Raw genomic sequence first — 17,633 nt, forward strand, 5'->3', positions numbered from 1 at the left:
TTACAGGGAGGAAGGGAGAGAGATAGTCAGAAACATTGATGAGAGAGAAACTCTGATCAGTTTCCTCCTGCACATCTCCTACTGGGGATGTGCCCGCAACCCAGGTACATGCCCCCGACCGGAATCGAACCCGGGACCTTTCAGTCCGCAGGCCGACACTCTATCCACTGAGCCAAACCGGTTTCAGCAAATATCTCCATGTCTTGATCCTCCTTGTTCCCAGGGGATATTATCTGAAATGTTAAATTAGTTCTCAATAAAGAGTTAATTGTTGGTGAGCAACTTTATAGAGGAGGAACTTAAAAAGCATCTACTGGGGTGGGTAGGCTCTATCACCCTTCCTCTCTGAAATCAATAAAAATATATTTTTAAAAAGATTATGTATCTAGCTCACAGGAAAACTTGAATCTAAATCTCTTGAATTTTAGTTATACGCTCTTTTGTATAAAAATAAATAATTCAGGCCCTGGCCAACTGGCTCAGTTGGTTGGAGTGTCATCCTGTACACCAAAAGAAAGGTTTCAGGTTTGATCCCCAGTTGGGGAATGTATGGGAGACAAATGATTGATGTTTCTCACATTGATGTTCTCTCTCTCTCTCTCTCTCTCTCTCTCTCTCTCTCTCTCTCTCTCTCTCTCTCTCTCTCTCCCCCTTCCTCTAAAATCAATAAAAACATATCCTCGGGTGAGGATTAAAATCACACAATAAAAACATAAATATTTCAGGCATAAAGCAAAGGGGATCATACAATGGAACATCTGTATCTCTGCCACCCAGTTTAAGAGGTTAAATGTGGTGTTTATAATTTCCGTGCTGTTTTTGTATTTTTACTTCACATGACTGTTTCCATAAACACTACTTAGTGGTTGTTTGCATGTATTTAAACATCTCTATGATAGGCCATATGTTGTCTATATCTTTCTGCGATCTGTCTTTCCTCTCAAAATTATATTGCTCAGATTTAACTAACTCAAAAATACATCTAGCTTTGGTGCTTTCATTTTAATCATTGAATAGCATTCTTCATCTATTCTCCTACTGATTCATATTTTATTTTTTCCAATTTGTTGCTATTAAATGTACCAGGAATATTCCTGTGTGTGATTTCTATGATGTATGTTTATGTGGTGCTGGCCTCTTTACATCACACCAAGTAAGTGCCAGAGAGGGGTGAGGAAGAGAGGAGGACCATCACTCCCTTACCTCCCAGACGCTCCCTTCTCCCCTTAGAAGGTAGAGGGTGCGGGACTGTAATTGGCTGGTGGGGGTGGTGGAGCAGAATTAGGTGCATTTTTTCATTGACTTTTGATTAAGATAGTTACTTTATTTTGAATTTTAGATACTATTAAAAAAGGGTGTGAGTTTTTGTTTTTGTTGTTGTTGTTTTTCTGTTTATAAGGAAATGTACTGGTTAAAAATGGTCATGCTATCCTGTTAATCCAAAGAAGTCACTCTATAATAGTGCAACATTCAGAACGGTGACAGGTTATAGGGTGAAAGATTTAGGAATGGCAGCAAGCCTTTGAGCATTTCTCAATTCCTCGAATAGATGTTTCTGTCTTCATTACTCAAATCCTAAGCCCCTTCCTGACTATAAATTCTCTCTAGCTAGGAAAGAAGTTTTGTGAACTGGTCATTGACAGGCTTAATTAGTGCATGGGCACATTTTGTTTGGTTGGTTTGGTATTTGAAATAGTTTTTGAAATAATGAGGGCATTTTATATAAAAATCTGGCTTTCTGTCTTCTCTAGCAATGTTAGGCTAGTGCTACATTGACAGAGACTATGCTCTCTGATTTGACACAGTCCCTACCTACACCAATAAAAGAGAAACATGCAGATTAACCATACCTTCACGATGCCTACAAGCCATGCCCACTAGCCAATCAGGAGTGAGTATGCAAATTGGTGGGACAAAGATGGTGCAGCCACTGAGCCAGCCAGAGCAGGCAGGAGGCTTGGGTCACCCAGGCGACAAAGGAAGCCAAGCTTCCCTCCTGCCTGGGCCAGCGCCAAAGGAGGGGCCTGTGGGCGGCAGCCACAGAGCAGGCCAGAGTGCAGGGAGGCTTGGGTTGCCGGGGCCAGCTGCTGAGAGAGGGGCCTGCAAATGGTGCTCAGCTCTCACCCAGGCTGGCCAGACCCCGCAGCAGGGACCCCCACCCTGAAGGGGGTGTGGACAGCCTGAAAACAGCCATCAGCCCTTCACCCAGGCTGGCCAGGCCCCCCAGCGGGGACCCTCACATCATGGGTGCGTGACTGGCCTACAAACTGACCCCGCCCCTCGTTGCGCCCCATGCCCCAAGGGAACCCCGACTCTGATCCGGGACACCCTTCACGGCAAACCAGCCTGCCCCCACCTGTGCACCAAGCCTCTATCTATACTAATAAAAGGGTAATATGCTAATTAGACTGGGAGACCTTCCAGGAGACCTTCTGGACAAAGCCATGGTGGCGGGGCCGAGGTAGAGGCAGTTAGGGGCCAAAAGGGGAGGGCAGTTGTGGGTGATCAGGCCAGCGGGGGGTGGGGGGCAGTTGGAAGTGAGCAGGCAAGTGGGGGGGGCAGTTGGGGGTGATTAGCCTGGCAGGCAGAGTGGTTAGGGGCAATTAGGCAGGCAGGCGAGTGGTTAGGAGCCAGCAATCCCAGATTGCGAGGGGGGTCCCAGATTGGAGAGGGTTCAGGCCGGGCTGAGGGACTGACCCCCCCACCCCCTTCCCGGGCCACTAGTTTGATTATACGAGACCTTTTCCACTCATTTCATTACCTGCCTGGCCCTGGTACGCATCTGAGTTGATCACCTCTGCGGTCAGGCCTTTCACTATTTCTTATGCTGAGCAACTGAAGTCAGTTACACAAAGACTTCAAGTTCATGAAATACTAGGGCCTCTCCCATAGAAACTCACTGTAGGCCACGTAGACCAATTTATAGGAATGAAGGATTTCTGTTTCTTAGGAAATGGATGTTTCAGTTTCAGTGTTGAAATTTATGAGTCAAGAAGACGTTGTTGCTGATTCAGAGAAGCTCAGTGTAACCTGACCTCAAGTCCAGCCTGTGCTGCATGTGTTTCCTGGATTCTGTGCACAGTCACAGGATGTGTTGTTTAAAAATATATATTTTTAATGATTTCAGAGAGGAGGGGAGAGAGAGATAGAAACATCAATAATGAGAGAGAATCATTGATCAGCTGCCTCCTGCATACCCCATACTGGAAATTGAGCCTGAAACCCTGGCATGTGCCCTGACCAGGAATCGATCCATTACCTCCTGGTTCATAGGTCAATGCTCAACCACTGAGCCATACAGGCTGTGCAGAATGTATTTTTACAACTGGCTTTCAGGGAAGTGGTGGGAGAAAGAGAAGGTACAGGGGCCAATTTTACTCCTTTGAGTTACATTTTGTGCTTATGTGCTGCCATATCTTATGTGTAAGCTAGACATAGACCCTGTTAGGGTTTCCTAGGATTGTTTCCACAATTAATGACTCTAGAATTTTGGGGATATATTCAGCAGAATTCTAAAATGATTAGCTCTGAATATTTTGAGTAGCAGATGCAGTTATTTAGAAATTTCTGTAATTTGCCTATCATCATTTTGATGAACTCATATGTCACAACACGTGTTATTTTGGCAAGATGGACAGCTATGTGGTCAGCATGCACTGGCGGGAAGATGCCAGTCCTCAACATGACCCAGGCCTGTCAGCCCCCACCCCACACTGCTGTCCCAGGTCTAAACTTTTCATCCAACCAGCCTGAATAGTTTCAGCAATCTAACTTCTCCTGACCTCCAGATTACATCCTTTTCTCCTACAAATTCTAGCTCCAAGTGTGTCAACCTCATGAAAAGAGTTCTATTCCCCCAGCATTATCCTTGACCCACAGTCCTCACTAAGTACTTGACAACTGTTGCAAAAACAAGGGCTATTGATTGCATCACAGCTGAATACCTCCCCCTTGGTGTTAAATTGTAATCATGTTTCTAAATATGTGACCTCACATGTCCTGTGAAGTGTTCCCTAGTAGTGCTTAGCCTTATAGGCAGACCAAAGGCTATTAAGTATTCTGCAGCTGCACAGAAGTTATCATCTTTGTTCTCCAAAAAAGATATGGAACAATGCAAGTTCTAGAGAACAACTAGCTGAAATGCCATTGAATAGGAAGATTCTGTACAGGCCTAAACTATTCAGTTACCCTTTATGCATTAATAGCACAGTGGCTATTTCTTAATTCATGTTGGGAGAGAATAAGAGATGAAAAAGAAAAATCATGACTACTCGTAGCTCTGTTCATTTCCCTGTTTGTGGTTACAACTTTTTGTTGCATCTGAAAAAGAAAAATCCCAGTGATGGAATAAAATTAGTGAGAAAATTGTTCTGTTTATAGGCTAAAAGATGGCGGGGGAAAAAAGTCAATCCAAAACAGACCAGTGGTCAAGAAGATGGCGTAGGTAAATGTGGGACTCACATCCTCCCAAAACCACATCAAAATTACAATGAAACTACAGAACAACCATCATTGGAACCACCTGAATCTAACTGAACAGAAGTCCTATAACTAAGGATATAAAGCAGAAACCACATCGATACTAGCAGGAGGGGAAGAGACTCTGAATGAGCTGGTCCCACACCTACATGTGGTGGTAAAGATTGGGAGGGATATCTTGCTGCTGAGGTGCCCCCTGAGGAGTGAGGGGTCCTAGTCCCATACCAGGCTCCCCAGCCCAGGGTTCCAGTGCCAGAAAGGGAAGTCCCCATAACTTCTGGCTGTGAAAACCAGCTTGGATTGAGGCTGAGGAAGATGGAGAATTCCTGGAGTCTCAGGCAGTTCCTCTTAAAGGGTCCATGCACAAACTTGCTCAGACTTGCTCACTCTGAGCTCCAGTGCTGTGGTGGCAGCTTGAAAGGCATGTGAGGGAAACATTGGGAGGAACTGAATTGTGTGGTATCAGAGCAAGGGCTGGAGGGACAGCTTTCTCCTAGACAGAAGTGCTGACAGAGGCCATTGTTCCTTTGATGAACCCTCCCCTGCACAGAGCTGGCAGGCGGGCTCCATATCTGAGTCTCCATCAACCTGGCTTCACATTGTTCACCCTGCCCTGGTGATTCCCTGAGACTCCACCCCACCCAACTTGCAGGCCCACCCAAGCCATTTTCAGTGGCTTTTCCATACAAACAGCCATCTTGGCTCATGCTTTGGACTTTCCTAGAATCTTTCAAACAAGCAGCATCTGGCCTTGGCATAACCCCTACCTCTCACTAAGTGGCCTCAGTTCCAGCACTGCAGCATCCAGACTTGGTTCGCATCTTGGCCTCTCCTGGGCACCTCTAAGCTCAGCATATTTAGTAGCCATCTGAAGATTGCTCTATAGCTCATGCCGGGAAGGGCACAGGTGGTGGCTGACCTTGGTCTGCGCTTCCCAGGAGGCCCAAGAGTCAGCACACCCTATAGACAGCTTCAGACCACACCCAAGCACCTCCATGAGTGACACACTCAAAGGGCAGACACAGCCAGCACCAGAGCCCCACTGAAGAATGTCCTGCTCCATGCGGTGAGCCCTGCACAGCAGATCCTCCATAATAGTCACAGCCAGTCCTTGCAGCCAATTGACCTGTGGGTGAATCCCTCCCATAGACATGCCAATAGCAATCAAGACTCAAATACAACAGGAGGGTGCACATAGCCTACACAGGGGGTGCACCTGGAATTCCAAGATTGGATAAGGCTGTGCCACTGGGCATCATAGGACACCTACTACGTAAGGCCACTCTACCAAGTCTAGGAGACACAGAAACAAACACAGGGGGGCAGCCAAAATGAGGAGGCAAAGAAACATGTACCAATGAAGGAACAGGACAAGACTCCAGAAAAAGAACTAAACAAAATGGAGACAAGCAATCTACTAGATGCAGAGTTTAAAACACTGGTTATAAGGATGCTCAATGAACTTAGGGGAAGAGCAGATGAAATTATGTTTCTTGTTTTCCTGATAATTTGAATAGAGAGATAAGAAACATAAAAATGGAGCTAGAAAACATTTTTTAAAAGTCAAAAATGAAGAATGACGAATACTTCATAGGGAATCAACAGTAGAGTATATAAAGCAGAGGATCAATCTGCAATTTGGAAGATAAGGAAACAGAAAACACCTAATCAGAACAGTAAAAACAAAAGAATTAAAAAAATAGGAGGACAATGTAAGGAGCTTCTGGGACAACTTCAAACCTACCAACACTTACATCAGGCAGGGTGCTGAAAAGAGAACAGAGAGAGCAAGAAATAGAAACTTATTTGAAAAATGACAGAAAACTTCCTTAACCTGGAGAAGGAAACAGACATACAAGTCCAGAAAGTGCAGAGTGTCCCAAACAAGAAGAATCCAAAGAGGTTCATTCCAAGACACATCATAATTAAAATGCCAAAGGTTAAAGACAGAGATTCTTAAAGGCAACAAGAGCAAAGCTCTTAGTTACCTACATGGGAGCTCCCATAAGACTGCCAGCTGATTTCTCAACAGAAACTTTGCAAGCCAGTAGGAATTGGCACAAAATATTCAGAGTAATGAAAAGCAAGGACCGCCGAAACCGGTTTGGCTCAGTGGATAGAGCGTCGGCCTGTGGACTGAAAGGTCCCAGGTTCGATTCCGGTCAAGGGCATGTACCTGGGTTGCGGGCACATCCCCAGTAGGAGATGTGCAGGAGGCGGCTGATCGATGTTTCTCTCCCATCGATGTTTCTAACTCCCTATCTCTCTCCCTTCCTCTCTGTATAAAATCAATAAAATATATTTAAAAAAAAAGAAAGAAAAGCAAGGACCTATAACCAAGATTATCCCACCCAACAAAGCTATCGTTTAGAGTCAACGGATAGACAGAGAGCTTCCCGGACAAGAAAAAAGCTAAAGGAATTCATCACTACCAAACCAGTATTATAAGAAATGTTAAAGGGTCTTCTTTAAGAAGAAAAAGGAAAAGAAAAGATAAAAATATAAATAATAAAATGGCAATAAATACATATATATAAACAATTACTTTAAATGCAAATGGATTAAGTGCTCCATTCAACAGATATATAGTGGCTGAATGGATAACAAAAACAAGACCCTTACATATGCTGTCTATAAGAGACTCACTTCAGATCAAAAGACACACAGACTGCCCTAGCTGGTTTGGCTCAGTAGATAGAGCTCTGGCCTGTAGACTGAAGAGTCCCTGGTCCGATTTCAATCAAGGGCACATGCCCAGGTTGTGGGCTCGATCTCCAGTAGGGGGTGTGCAGGAGGCAGCCAATCAGTGATTCTCCTTCCTCATTGATGTTTCTATCTCTCTCTTCCTCTCCATTCCTCTCTGAAATCAATAATAATTTAAAAAAGACACAGACTGAGAGTAAAAGAACGGAAAAAATATTTCATGAAAATGGAAATTACAAAAAAGCTGGGGTAGCAATAATTATACCAGACAAAATATATTTTTAAACAAAGGCTATAACTAGACAAAAAAGGACAGTAATTCCACTTCTGGGTATTTATCAGAAGAAACCCAAAACACTAAATGAAAAAGACATATGCATCCATATGATCATTGCAATATTATTTACAATAGCTAAGAGATGGAAGCAACTTACGTGCCCATCAGTAGATAAATGGCTAAAAAAGTGGTGCACATATACAATAGAATATGACTCAGCCATAAAAAAAGAATGAAATCTTGCCATCTGCAACAACATGGATATACTTAGATAGATTTATGAGTGACATAAATCAAAGAAAGAAAGACAAATGCCATTTGATTTCACTTATATGTGGAATCTAAAAAACAAAACAAAGCAACAAACAGACCAGAAAGACTCATATGTAGAGAACATTTTGATGGTTGCTAGGTGGTAGGGGTGTTGGGGGAATGGGTGAAAAAAGTGGAGAGATTAAGAAGTACAAATTGGTAGTTACAGAATAATCATGTAGATGTAATGTACAACATAGGTAATCTAATCAACAATACTGTAATAACTATGTATGGTGCCAGATGAGTACTAGATTTGTAAGGGCTATCACTTGTAAGTTATATAAATGTCTAATAACTGGTTTGTACACCTGGAACTAATGTGATGTTGTATGTCAACTGTAATTGAAAAATAAAAAAGTATTTTAAAAAGTAAATCCAGCCCTAGCTGGTTTGACTCAGTGGATAGGGCATTGGCCTGTGGACTGAAGGGTCCTGGGTTTGATTCCAGTCAAGGGCACATGCCTGGGTTGCAGGCTCAATCCCCAGTAGGGGCCATGCAGGAGGCAGCTGATCAATGATTCTCTCTCTCTCTCCCTCTCCCTTTCTCTCTGAAATCAATAAAAATATGCCGGGGTCCAACCCCAGCAGGTCCAGGGGTTCCCAAAGGCGTAGACGGAGTCGGCGAAGAAGGAAGGACACGGAGACAGTGTTCAGTTGATCAGCAGCCTAGCCAGGATCTCTAGCCAGGATCTCCAGCCAAGTTCTGGTCTGGATCTCCAGAGAGGTTCTGCTCAGGTTCTCCAGGCAGGTTCAGTCACCAGGTTCTAGTCAGGTTCTCTTGCCAATTTCTGTAGTCAGGTTCAGTCCAGGATCTTTTGCCATGTTCTCTCCAGCAAAGTTCTTCTGTCTGTAGGTTCTGTGTAGGTTCTGTCTGTAGGTTCTCTCTTCTCAGTTCTGTCTCCTGAGTTCTGTGTCTTGCTGTCTAGTTACATCTGTATTTATACCAGTTGATTCAATCCTATCAATCTCTATTACAAAGGTTAGGGCGTTTCTTATCTCCATTCCAGGGAGTAAAGATTATGTAGCTTAAGCATGATTGTTCATAGTTAAAGTGATTAATTACCCGCCTGGCACTTAGTTGAGGGGTTTTATTCCCTCCCTAACTTCAGGGGAAAATCCCTACCTGGGGATTCAACCTTTCTCGGAGAGGTGACCTTGGTTAAAACACAGCGCCAAGAAGGTGAGCAAACATATTAAGAACCGTATGCCATATATGCCAGGTCCCTTGAAACAGCAAGGATGGACTGGCTCCCGGCAAAAATACATTATATATATACTAGAGGCCCAATGCATGAAATTCATGCAAGAGTAGAACTTCCTTCCCCCACCCCCCCCACCTTGCTGCCAGCACCAGCTTCCCTCTGGCACCCAGGTCCCAGGCTTCACTCACAGTCCTGGCTTTGTCTGGAAGGACATCTGGTCTAATTAGCATATTAGGCTTTTATTATTATAGATAAAAAGAGTAAATCCAAATAAATTCACATATAGAAGTCTAAATGTCTCAATGGCTTGAGAACTCATTCTGAATAATGAGTAATGTAAAACCATACCCATTGGCAAGATTGTGAACAAAGAAGGCTCCCATTGCCATTCCTTTGTCTGACCCTGACCCCAGGCACTCAGAGGCCAAGGGATTGCTACTTTGGGATTCAGTCCAGGAAATGTCTGGCTCCAGAATTTTCTCTCCCTCTTCTGCTTTAGTATTTACTGCCACTTCCTTCCCTCTGCCCTACAGAGAGCAGAAGATCTGATCAATTAATTTGCACTAAGGTATAAATGACTGATACTGGTTCAAAGTAACTCAGGGTGGAAGCCAAAATTTCTCATAATGGGATGCTGCTCCCCACTGTTTCCCTGGTTTCATTTTTCTCAATCCCTGATTTCACATGTTCCTTTTCACTTTTATTTTCTTCCGGGGCTTGATGCCCATACCCTGCAGTTTCCTGGTTATCTAAATTCAGTCTGCGTCTAATTCTGTTTTTGCTCTGTATACCAGATTTTTAGTAACTCTCTCATGACCATCTTGGGCCTCTAATTCAGCAATGCAGTCTCCTCCAAGAGCATTTGTACTTGAAAGGAGCCCAATGATTAACTCAGAGGGATTGCCCTGGAATGTTGGAGTTTCAGGGGAGCCTCTCTCTAATGCTTGAAGTAAGTGCTCCCATTCTCTGTTGTTCTTATACATCATAAACCTGCATATTTGGCCTTTGGTTTAAATCCCTGGAAAGACCTTGGTCAATCCTTTAGGACAGTGCCACCAAAAGTGTGGTCTATAAGCTGGTGCTGGTAGGTGAACTGTTTATTTGTTCACAATGAGATAAGTACAGAAGTGCAGGGTAAACATTTAGAATATTTTATAGTAATTATTTTACTAGGTTATATTTTTGAATATATTTATTCAAATGTCATTTTATACTTATTAACTCTAGTAAAAATTGGGCTTATTGCTTTATGTCTTTGTTTTTTTCCATTTCATTATTAGTAATTTTTCCATATTATAAAAGTACCAATTCTAACATACTAGAAATTTGAACAAAACCAAAATGGTTCTTTAGCATAAAGAGTTTGAGAAATAGAAATCTAGAGACCTTTTTTGGAAATCTGGTCTCTATAGCTCACAATTCTTTCTGGATTCTTTTCTTGGCTTTGCCACTGGCCCAGCGGGTCAATGAACACGTTGCTCAAGTACTTTGGGTTGAGACCTTTTCTTTCCATTGCCCAAAGATAATCATAATGTAAAATGTATTCAGATTGAGCCAATTTTTATTAAGCACTTTTGCAACGAAGGGCCACAAGTTTTGGAGTCAGACCTGTGTTCAAGCCCAGCTATATAACTTCAGAAATATTTTCTGAGCTTCAGTTTCTTCATTTACAAAGTAGACGCGATTCCCTGCCTCAAGCAGTTTTTGTGAAATTAACTGCAAAGGGTCTAGCACAATGCTGTCCAATAGAACTTTCTGCAAAGATGGAAATTAGTCATATCTGCTCTGTCCCATACAGACCCACGTGACTACTAAGCACTTGCAATATTTAGGCACTTAAAATGTGACAGAGGAATTGAATTTTTATTTCAATTAAATTTAAAAACCACATGTGACTAGTATATTTTACAAAGAAGTTTAGCCTATGTACCTGCATGTAGTATGTTCAATGTTTAAAGTTTTCTTGAAGAACTGTATTTGCCAGGTAATGTTTTAGAGTTAGACACTGGACATATATTGGTGAATAAGAGAAACATAGCCCCTGTACTTATGAAACTTAAAGACTAACAGGTGAAACAGAACTTGACCTTATTTTTTACAATAATGTCAGTATCACCCTGGAGCCCTGATCTGTTGAATGGTCCCTCTTCGTGGGGGATGGTAAATGAACCTTTTATGGACTGGCAACGGCTGCCCTCCCCAAAAACCTCAGTGTGCAGAGCTGGTCGGAGGCATAAGCGGATAAATGTGTTGAGGAGCCAAGGAGCTTTCTGGACAGAAAGGGACTAAAATGGACTCTCTCCAATAGACTGAGGAGTTCAGAACAGAAATGACTCCAGAGAAGGAAGTCAGGACTGGTGTCCCAGGCTCCACATGAAGGTTTGAGAGCAGAAGAGGCTGGCTGCACACAGCTATGGCTGAGGCAGGAAGGCCCTCCACCCTTATCAGCCCCTGAGGGTCCTGCTTTGGGAGTGAGGCCAGAACATGTGAGGGGAGCCAGGAGAGTTGTCATCTTGCATCGCTCTGGTCTGTGTGGGGATCTGAACCAGCAAGGGTACCTTTGCATAGTGGATGGAGACACTTGGAGGGAACAGGGATGTTGCATGGCAGTAGTAGAAACCGCAGCAGCTTAAAACCAGGGCTCTCTGGTGAACTGACTTAGTTCCCCAGTAGCTTTCTCAGAAGCAGCACTGGCTCTGTGGGCTAAGTAAGCCTCCTGGCAGTTTGTGGGAGTTGGGGAAGTACATACTGTAAGAAGGAGACACTGGACTTTTTGCTAAGATGGGAAGGCTGGTGGCTTGAGGAATTAATTGGAAAATGAAAAGAGATGCAATTGCGGTTTTAGCTCAAGCTATTAAAATAGGTCCTATGTACTTGTGTGCTGAGTATACTGAAGGGAGAAGTAGGTGCTAGGCAAGCACCTGACAAGGGAATTTAATGTAATGGGTGTGGTGAGGGGGTAGGTTCGGGGGAGGCTTGATGAAGTGATAGTTTAGTGGAGACTTAATGGATGACACCAACTCAGATGGACAAGGAAAAAGAAAGTAATTTAAGAAGAGCAAATACTATATGAGAAACTCAGATTTGAAAGAGGGGGATAGCTCTGAAGACTAGAAAATCCTTTATGGCTAAAGCATGGGTAACAAAGGTGGTAGTGGTGCCGTATAAAACTGCATACATGAGTCACACTTCCCAATGGGTGTGTGAGCAATGGGAAGTCATGGAAGAGATCAGAACAGAAGAGACATGATAGATTTGAGAAATTAAAAGCTCATGCTAGCTAAAAGTGAAAGTCAATCATATTGGAGACAGCAGGAGTGGATGCAGGGAGATGAGTGAGGAGGGTTCTGCCCTAGTCCAGGTTGAACCTTGGTAGTGGCAGTGAGAATGGATTAATCAACTGCAAAATGTTCATTCCCAGGTCGCTTCCCATTTTACAGATAGAAAAATCATCTCAAAGGAGTCAGGTGATTCGCGCAAGACCATAGAACCAATAAATGATAGTACCAGCTCCACATCTAACCTTCTGACTTTGGTTTAAAGCTCTATCCACAGAACCAGCAGTTCTCAACCTTTTTCGTGACACATGAGTTTTTGTGCATGGCCACCACGTTTCCACATTTGTATCCGTGTATCTCCAATGTAAGAAAGCAGATTCCAATGCACGATTGTTAGAGAGGGAGGTTATTATACAGGCAACCATGATTTCGCTCTGCTTCATTAAAAACAAACAAACAAAAAAAGGAATCACTTGCAAATTTATTCACTGAGCCCTTATTAGTAACAAGCTCTCCACTGCAGTTGGTGCTTGAGCCTTGCACCCAGGAGCTACTGATGTCCTCACTCACTCTAGAGATTGAGATGAGGGATGAAGGGAGGATTTTTCCCCTGCTCTACCTTTGAGTATAACTCCACTTTATTCTCCAAAAGGGAATAAGGACAGAAGGCTCTACTGCTCATTTCTGAGGTGACTAAAGGGTTCTCAGGCCCCAGGCCTGGAAATATGGTATAAAGATAATATTCTAATAAACTGCACTGCATCTGCCATGACTCTGAGGTCACAGATTTGCAGAAGTAATTCTGTTTAGTCAAAGTTTTGTCCAACAAGAACTTGTGATTCCCTCTTTATGGTGGAGCGTCCTTCCCCTCCACTTTTGTCATTTCTCTCTTCTTCCTCCTTCCCTTTTTCCTTTCTCCCTCCTCCCTTCTTTTGACAATGGTTCCTTTAAATCTACCTTAGAGGGGTTTGTGGATATTACCCAAGCTAATGCATATAGAGGGCAATGGGCAAAAATAGAGTATGATAATATTTCATAACAGATGAGAATATAGAAGTTAGATTGTAAATGTGGGAAAACAGCCACCTAAACATCGCCCAATCCTCAAATAGTGATCACCCCAAATTCTATTGAGTTACTCCCAGATGCCATTTCTTTTTCTATAGACAAGGCTGTGTATCAATCTTGGGAAGAGCTGGTTGGGTGCTGACAAAGGGATAGTTTAGGGAAGCACCAGATGGGACTGCAGATATTCAGTCCAGCGCTCCAAGGCTGCAGGCATGCTGTGTCCCGCCCGGCTGGCACAGTAGGAGTGGGGATCTGCTGAAAGACCTCAGGGTGCCACCAAACAAATTACCTCACACACTTTTCTTCTTTTCTTACCCAACCAGGAGATTCAGATTCCTGGGGGTAAGGGGAGGGCTTAGCCCAGCTCCTATCCAGAATGAGGCAAGGAGAGCTGAGAGCTGAAGGAGTTGTCAGAAAGGATCCTGGCATCTTCCCACCAGTGAATGCTGACCACATAGCTGTCCAACATTACCAAAATAACACCAGTCTCATGAGGCTGATGGCACTTCTCGGCTCAAAGAATAAAGCAAATGATTTCAGCCACAGAAACGAAATATTCCTTTTAAAATATTCAGTGTAAGAGTTTTATCTCACTGAAGACTAGAGCCATTTTCTTCTGGGGGAAAAATCATCAGGACAAACCCAAAGCAATTCATAACCATTGAGTGGGTTTGGTATGAAACCGGGAAGCGGGAGGCCAGTGGTGAAAGCAGAGCCCTTCACTGCAGACACTCAGTCCACATGGGTACTGTGAATAAAACTCACCTACCTTTTCTTGAAGAAAGCTTTTGGCAGAGTTGTTTTTTCAGGATTATCATTGTAACTATGAATATTAAAGCAATAACGAAGGAAGGGATGATAATATGAAGCAGCCAAGTTGAAGGGACCTCGGGTTCCATCTCACCTGGGTGAAAGAAAAGCACCACAATTACATGGTAGCTCAGATGTAAATCAACAAGCTGGCCTTCTGAGTGGGTTATAATCAACATGGCCAACTTGCACTGAGCATCTAATTCATGCTAGGTACTTTCTATGAGCCCTGTGTGAACCAGCTCATTCACTCCTCATAACCACCCTAGGAGGCAGGCTCAACTATGACCCCATTTTACTGGTAAAAAAAGTGAGGCCTAGGAAGCTTTCCCAGAGTTATACAGTAAGTGTCAGATCGAGATATAATCTAGGCTGTCTTGTTCCAGATTCCATGCTTTGCATTATTCTGACACATGTATCATATTCTATCTATGTATCTATCTACCTATCTACCTATTTACCTATTATCATCATCATCTCTCTTTATCTTTCCAGTAGGGTAGTCTCTCAGTTCAAAACTGTCTCCCTGCTCCTCTGTCATGGTGCTCAGAATCTATATTCATTACTTATTAAATTTCAAAGAATTATAGGATCCTGTGGAAGAAATAAAATCTTATAGGTAGTATTCACATACAAAATCCAGTCATTGAAAATTATAATAATTAGCCCCTTGTCATAGTTAATGAAGGTCCTGGCACTGTGGAAAAGATGAGTTTAGTAGAGAAGTGGATGAGAAAGTAATTTGGGAGCCTGAGGAAAACCTTATAAAGGGGAGCTATGAATATCTAAAGGTTAGAATGGGGGCCCAGGCTGACCAAAGACAGGGCTGGAGCCAGGTTCACTGCAGGGAAATGGAAGGGGACACAAGGCTGTGCCTTTTCCATAAACCTGAAGTTTGCTTCTCTGTCATGGTGCTCATGGAGTAACTTATACGAAATAAACATAGAAAAACCTGGAAACACTGCTCAGGGGGAAAGGTTCAGTCCTGCCCACTGCCTCCCCTCCCCCAACACAGTGCCTTCTGAGAACCATAGGCAGTTTTAGCTGAGAAGGGCACAGACATCATTTAATCTGAGCCCCTTATTTGAGAATTGACAAAGTAAGCTCAAAGATGAGAAATAATCTATCTAAGGCAGCAGTTCTCAACCTGTGGGTCAAGGCCCATTTGGCGGTTGAACGACCCTTTCACAGGGGTTGCCTAAGACCATCCTGCATATCAGATATTTACATTACGATTCATAACAGTAGCAACATTACAGTTATGAAGTAGCAACGAAAATAATTTTATGGTTGGGTCACAACATGAGTAACTGTATTTAAAAGGCCAGAAGGTTGAGAACCACTGATTCTAAGGTCATCACTGCTAAGCAAGTGGCAAAGCTGAAATTGCAAACCCATATCTCTCTGATCCAAAGCTCTGGCCCAATAGATACTTTTCTCTATCTAAAAGAGTGTGGTGAACACTAAGGAGGAAAAGGAGTAGAAAGGCTGGCTCATCCATACATTGGATAACCCAGCCTTCAAGAAAATATTTTTATTGAGGTATAATGGACATACAACATTACATTTGTTTGAGGTGTACAACATAATGATTCAATATTTGTATATACTATGAAATTATCACCACAGTAAGTCTAGTTACCAAACCTCAATAGATAACCCACATTGATTACAGTCGTCTCCTTCACCCCTAGGAAGTGCTATTTAAGCACTTGCCGCATGTTGTACCATGAGTCAGGGAGTCCTGGGATCCTCACTGTTCCCACAACAGGAAAAGTGCCTGCCTCAGGGCCTTTATGCAGGCACTTGTCCTGTCCAGTTCCCTTATAGTCCTTTCCACATACAAAAGCTTACTCATCCCCGAAGACTTTCTAAAGTTGAACATCCAATGGAACATCAGTCTGCTTAGATTGTAAGTATTTGAAGTGCAAGGACTTTATCTAAGTCACCTCTGAATCCCCTATAAAGCCAAGCACTGCTACATGAATGGTGTCAGTAAGGATTTGTTGGGCTGAATTGACCATCTACTTAGTCCACCTACCCCAATGTTCCTTGTCAGCAGTTACCTTGTGGCAGACTGCCCCTTGTTCCTTAAATCCATTCTGCTTTTCGTCCCTAGTGTTAGCTAGGTGTTAGCTGGACACATGGTTTCTCAGAGACTACATTTCTAAGCCTCCCCTATAAATTGGTGTGGCCAGACATGTAAGTTAATGTCAAGCCAAGAGAATGGGTCTTCTCAGTTTTGGCTTTAAAACACTAAATATGCCTCTTTTTCCTTTCTAAAGGCTAAAACATGGATATGGCAGGGACCCAGCCTTGAGAATTCAACAGGAATAACACCCTGGAGAATGGCAGAAAAAGATGGAAAGAACCTGGACCACAGAATGACTTTATGGAATATAGCTACTTACCTGCTCTGAACCACCTTCTAATTCTGAATATTGCATGAGGGAGAAATATACGTTTGTCTTGTTTGAGTCACTATATTTTCAGGTCTCTTAGTCTATATGTATTATTCTAAAATGTTTTCTAATATTTATATGCTACTTAACAATGATGTGATGCTGTATGGGACAGCAATTTGTTTTATCCTTACTCACAGTCCTATCCACTCACAAGGAAGCCATGCCTCTTGCTAAAGATGCCGTTCTTTTTCCTGTTTCCATCTTTTCTGAGTGCTAGGGACTTTACTATTATATTTCATTGAACAGTCCCAATAGCCTTGTAAGGTGGCTACCATTATTTATCCTCATTCAACAAAGGAGGACAAGGGACACTTCTAGGGTGGCTCAAGTTCTCAAAGCCATAGGTAGCAGAGAGGATTTGAAACTCAAGCCCATCTGACTTCAGGGCCCGCATGCTTGACAACTGCCAGAGTCACTGCCAGGCCTCCTAGAAGGGCTTCTCTGCCAGCCCTATAAGAATCTGGGCTCCAGTCTCACTAGATACCTCCTAATGAAAATGCAACAACCGACTGAGCAGATTGAACTCTGTTTTGAAAGGAAAATCGTCTTACTGCTCCTTAATTTCTGATGGAAAGTTAGGATGCTCGGTCATCCATTCTAGAGTCATGGGAGCACCACCCACCCCCAGAATTTCATTGCTGTCTTTGATTCATCGACTTCTGGAAAAACCTGTGGTGGGTCACAGAAATCAGCACTGAGCAGCTGAACTTATGAGAATGAGTAGAAAGGGGATAGTCATAAGACAACTTAAAATGCCTTTGAGAAATAGAAGCTAGGAACCCGTGGGAGGATGTGTGACTGTGGTTAGGTATTTGTACCACAAGCCAGGGTATCATTTGACTGCTCTGATCTGACTGTCCACACAGTCTGGAGGCTGGGATGATGGGTCTGAGATCATCTAAGACTAAGCCTTTAACCCATTAGTCTGACCTTGATTGAGCACTTACTATGAACAGAGTACTCTGTTTTTGCTTTATCTGGGTATAAAGAAGAATCATGTGAATAATTAAAATACATGGAAAATAAAATAGTAATG

General features: G+C 43.0%; 1 protein-coding gene across 6 annotated transcripts in view; it reads right to left on the reverse strand.

Annotated features, from left to right (window-relative positions):
* Positions 1 to 17,633, reverse strand: part of PDCD1LG2 (programmed cell death 1 ligand 2) — a 97,959-nt gene that overhangs the window by 44,314 nt on the left and 36,012 nt on the right. For 4 of the 6 annotated variants that reach the window (XR_009447601.1, XR_009447600.1, XM_059656743.1 and 1 more), the window contains exon 5: positions 14,092 to 14,226. Coding sequence is in view for 3 of the 6 variants with exons in the window: in XM_059656743.1 (XP_059512726.1) it covers positions 14,092 to 14,226 (135 nt within the window). In the remaining 3 variants the exon portion in view is untranslated. Of the gene's footprint in view, positions 1 to 12,499; positions 12,694 to 14,087; positions 14,227 to 17,633 lie in introns of those variants that run through there. The other 2 variants (XM_059656744.1, XM_059656745.1) reach the window with 2 other exon arrangements.

This window comes from Myotis daubentonii, chromosome 11, assembly GCF_963259705.1.
Source record: "Myotis daubentonii chromosome 11, mMyoDau2.1, whole genome shotgun sequence".
Taxonomy (NCBI): Eukaryota; Metazoa; Chordata; class Mammalia; order Chiroptera; family Vespertilionidae; genus Myotis; species Myotis daubentonii.